The 5,000-nt window shown below is 36.4% G+C and overlaps 1 protein-coding gene across 3 annotated transcripts in view; it reads right to left on the bottom strand.

The window, feature by feature from the left end:
• LOC137975883 (citramalyl-CoA lyase, mitochondrial-like) overlaps nt 1–5,000 on the bottom strand; it is a 7,246-nt gene that overhangs the window by 856 nt on the left and 1,390 nt on the right. For all 3 annotated transcript variants that reach the window (XM_068823092.1, XM_068823093.1, XM_068823094.1), the window contains 3 exons: nt 4,554–4,737; nt 1,355–1,468; nt 355–408 (listed from right to left, as the gene is read on the bottom strand). In XM_068823092.1, coding sequence (XP_068679193.1) covers nt 355–408; nt 1,355–1,468; nt 4,554–4,737 — 352 coding nt within the window. The remainder of the gene's footprint in view (nt 1–354; nt 409–1,354; nt 1,469–4,553; nt 4,738–5,000) is intronic.

Here is a 5,000-nt window from a genome sequence, read left to right as displayed (position 1 = left end):
TTTTTATAGAATAGGGCTATTTTGTTCCCAATATACTTTTTTAATGGGGACATTAAAAGGGTTTTTGAGTGGAAGTAGAGGTTGTAAACCCATTAACTCCTCAACCGAAAGTCGCCAAATTAAAGTCACATGTGGTCAAAAAAGTTTTTTTTGCAAGCCAAATTGTTATTAAATAGAACTGCAATTCCGCCTTTTGCACTCATGCAGCAGCTAAATATTGTTTCATAGCCGCCCTAATAGATGTTGTGCTTACAATTACAGTGATACCTCTCGAAGAAAGTAACAAATAACATTAATGTAGATGGTTTGCCACAGAGCCATGCTGTTTTATTTTTATTGTAAAATATCACATACCTGTGTAACCAAACTTTGCACCTTCTTCTGCTTGTGCTTTCAATCCCTCAGGATCTACAAGAGATTTTTTCCATATCAAATAAAAAATAGAAAAAGAGGAGTTATTTCTTAATACCCATTTTTCTTTAGGATGTTAAATGTAATACAAGCATTAATTCCTCTCATGCAGTTTTCTCTTCCACTGTTTGTCCCATGTTCACTGAACAGGATTAAAAAAATGAGAGGTTTCGCTGAGTATCGTTGGCATGTGAGTGCAGGGTTATTTCATGACCTCTCATAACGTCACCTAGTGGGGAGGTATATAACAGTGATTGAATGGGTTGAAGAATATTAACATGATCTACACCATGCTATAAAACAGCTTAAAACTGGATGACACACCATTGTTTACCTAACGTACCAGATGTCATTAACCCTTAATTTAACACCAAAACCGGCTTAAACCGGCCATACTTAGTATTTTACTCTGTCTAACGCCAGACAATTTTACTTGTCAATGGGTTAAGGTATGTTGTGAAAGATTTTAGCACGATATCAATAATGCCTAAATAATGTTTAATTAAGAGGGTTCAGTAGAATATGTTCGACCACATGGAATGTTTCTGAAAGCTTAACATTATGAAGGACAAGAACATCATGTAACATCATGCAGCAATCGCCATCCATGGTCTGGGGTACTATCTTGAAACTTGATCAATGCTGTTTTGTATGGCAAACACATAAAGTTCGTTTAAGTGATCATTCTCAAACATAATAACACACTTAAGTTGTTTTAAAGTTGTCACAATGTTTTTGACACACCTGGAGATTCATAAAAGCCTTATAATGCTCAGTTCTTCTTAGTTAAAACTTAACTTCTTTGGACAAGGAGACAATCCCTGATATTGTTTTGACTCCAAGGGGAGCTTCAGGGTGCCAAATTACTATCAATACAGTGTTACTGTCCAGTTAAAACTTACTGTAAATCAAACTCTTAACATGATGCAGGTTCTTCTGATACCTTTAAAATTGATATACACCATGTCAATTGCTTGAAGACCGAAGGCCTTAGCATGTACAACCACAGCCTGACGAGCAAATATCAACTCCTTGGCATCTTGAGTTCGGCTTGCCCCTAAAACCAATTCTTGCATCAGCCTTTCACATTAAAAATCTAGTTATCTATTGCAACACTGAGTGTGAAATAGGAAGTGCTCTGGGAAAAACATCCAAATAAACTACAGTCGACTCCCAATAACTCATACATACATACTTGATTGACCACTCCCCATAGGGGCTTTTCAGGGCCAATGAAACAATCACAACAGAACAGAACATTCAACAACAACTGTTAAGAATCCCAACTGGCTGGAGGCAAACCAGTTGGCTATTTACAAGTACAGCTGAGAAGTTGAGCCAGGGACTACAGGAACAAATTCAATGAGTGGTCAGAATGTGTCTTGAACCCAGGATGCCTGGATCTCAAGGCAAGCACCCTAACCGCTCAAACCTCGAACTAACTTGAACCAAAATCAATTTCCCCTGGATTTCTGTCATACATGTACTGCAATTTTACCCTTGAACCTCCCGCTGACTCGAAGCAATTTTCGTTTCCCTTCAAGTCATTTTCTATACATTTTATACTCTCAAGAACTCAAACCATGTCCATCAATAAACGACAAAAACAAACAGTATACTGCAACTTGACTGTTTCTTGAAAAAAGTAAATTGCATGAACTCTGTTAGCAGTAGCTTGACATTGTTTGCTTAGAAATCTGCAATTAGTTCGCAGTACTTTAGCACCTTACTTCTCCTGCTGCTTTGTTTTGTATTGCTTCACATTATGTTAATATACTAATTTAGAAATGAATTGTTCCATTTTCACTTGATTAAAATGTATACTGTATGAAAAAAAAAAAAAAACAGTAGACACCCTTTTTCCCTTATTTCCAGTGTTTTCAACTCCCAATAACTCTAACTCATGATAACCCAAACCCTTTTCAATTTCCCTTGAAGGATCAAGTTATCTGGAGTGGACTGTGCATAGGAAATTTTTTGTTTGAAATCAGAGCAGATCCGTACTAAAATGGGTAAAAACCTTGTGCTGTAAACCAAACCTGGGTAAAAGAACCTTTTCCTGCATTTTTAAGGACGGGGGGGGGGGTGGCTCTTAGCTACCAAACCATTGCTATGGACTCATTTAACTAGTCATTTCTCAAGTACCTTTAACTCTACAGCTATCCCTTTTTGCCAAGTGTGTTCTATTTAACATTTCTTTATCTGGTTCAACTCACAACCATATTTTGTAAATCATGTGACCAAAACCGAAAATGCCTAAAAACTCAGCGAGTTACCTGTGTTTTTCACAAATTTTTAAGGCAGCAGTATGAGAACATTCTAACACAAATCTGTGGCATGCAGGGATGTAGCGAAGAATAAATTCAACCAGTTGAAGGTTCTATTGAGGCAGTAAGTTTGTGCTCTGAGCATCAAAGGGACCTGGTAACAAGATTGCTTCCAGTGTGTCATGACACCCGGCATTCTTCAAGATGGCGAATATCGGGAAAGAGAAGACACACAACAGTACCTAAATCAATGCTTTTATTTCATTTCCAGTATTGATAAATGATAGTGATAATTATTATTCCATGACTGTACGTGGAATATGAGATGGTAAAAAGCCAACGAGGCGAGTTGGCTATAACCAGTATCGTATCCAACAAGTGCGAATGGAATAATTGTTTTATTAAATTCCTTAAACTCCAAACGTTTGGAAGTACGAAATACGAGCAAAAAAAGGGAGCAAATCCGAGCCAAATCGACTGATGCCATGTTGTGTAAGACCTTGTGGTCAGACAGACGAAGGCTCATCACAAAAGTATTTCTTACCTTTTTGTTTACTTGTAACGTTGGAATTGATCCAAAGTTTCCACAAAAACGTTTTATTTTTTGTTTTATTCAGAGAGAAATGTCGCTTTCCGGCGAAAAAAAACTTTAAGCTTAGCAACGGTTGTTGCAATCATCTACTATATAAGGTCAAACTAAGGTAAATGAGCTGATAACCGAGATTGAGTGAACCAATCAGAGCACGAGAAATGCATTAACCGAGGTTGACAATTTAATAAGAACAGATATTCAAATTTTTTTTGTTAACACATCAAATGACTTTTAAACTTTGTAGAAAATAATTTGCGATCTTCTCAGTCACTTTGCTCGACGGCCAAAATTCAGCCAGTGATTAGCCCTTTCTCAAGCAGAGATTGTCAGTGGCAGCCCGTGCTTAGAGACATCCCTGAGCAAGGATTTTAAAAAAGAGTAGTTCTCAAAAAAATTATAATGTCATAAAGCCCTCATTTGATACACTTTTCAAAATATCAGTTCCACTTTTTGTCCAAACAGAAATTCCATGCTGAAGTTCACAAAAAAATGATGGGACGTTTCTCATCTGGTGAAAAAACCATCTCTTGCTTTTGTTTTCTGACAGTTTTTACACGTTTTTCCCTGAAACGCATGGCAGAGGACCTGGACTAGTTGCAGATGCACCTTCTGATTGAAGTGATGTCAGATTTCCATTGAAACAGTTACTTCAAAGAACCATCCATACAAACCTTTTTGGAGGGCTCTTGACTAAAAAGCTTCCTTAGCAACCATTGTTTTTCTGTAGTTAAGTGCCACCCCTTAATCCTCTTTTTGCCATTTTTTATTGCTTTGTTTGGACAACTTCAGTTGGTCTTATTCAGTCTTTTCTTTACTCTTAAAGTTCAAATTTTGATCGACGTCTTTATGTCTTTTACTGCCACCGATTAGTTTAGATGACTAGGTCAGTGGTTCATACTGAGCAATCAGATGGGTAGATGGTTTCTGGTACTTATGATCGGTAGTTGCAAAAAAGGAAATCCTTGGTCAGAAGGCAAAGCTGAAGATCAAGCTTAGTACAAACAACATTCAAAAAATGATACAAAACATTCAAAAATCACATGGGACATTGAATCTGGGGGCATTATAATAATAATAATAATAATAATAATAATAATAATAATGATGATCATGATCATGATCATTATTATTATTATTATTATTACTATTATTATTATTATTAAGAAGATTAATGCTTCAAAATAGCATCAAGTGATAATTCAGCAATAAAATTAAACCCTTACAATAGAACAAACAGATTGATCTTCTATGGAAGTCAAAGGTAGTCCATTATGGTTGCATACCTATACTGACAAGGAAGTCATCAGAGCCAAAGACCAGTGCCTCCAACTTGAACATTCTGCTATCTGATTTGCCATGTTCACAGATAGCACGCAAGTTCAGAAGACCCAACGCACTTTCAACTTGAGTGATAAGGCCAAGCTTGCCATTTCTTGCTTTTGCAATGTTTGAAATTTTTGCATCAAGCTAAAAAAAACATCCAATAATTTGTACTTAAACAGAATAAATATTGACAAACTCAACTAATCACTTGCCTAAATTCTCCGTTGGGACATCCCTTATTTTGAATAGACAGGGCAAGCTTTTTGAATGCAGTACTGGTAATATTTGGAACATGAGCCAGGTTATCTGATAACATTCTTTGTTCACATTCCAGCAAATACTAGTAATATTTACTGTTATTACCCAGAGTTAATAGGGTAAGTTAACCATGTGAAATTATAACTTTC

This window comes from Montipora foliosa, chromosome 11, assembly GCF_036669935.1.
Source record: "Montipora foliosa isolate CH-2021 chromosome 11, ASM3666993v2, whole genome shotgun sequence".
Classification (NCBI taxonomy): domain Eukaryota; kingdom Metazoa; phylum Cnidaria; class Anthozoa; order Scleractinia; family Acroporidae; genus Montipora; species Montipora foliosa.
The sequence above is the reverse complement of the archived record's forward strand: the minus strand, read 5'-3'. Positions and strand labels throughout refer to the sequence as shown.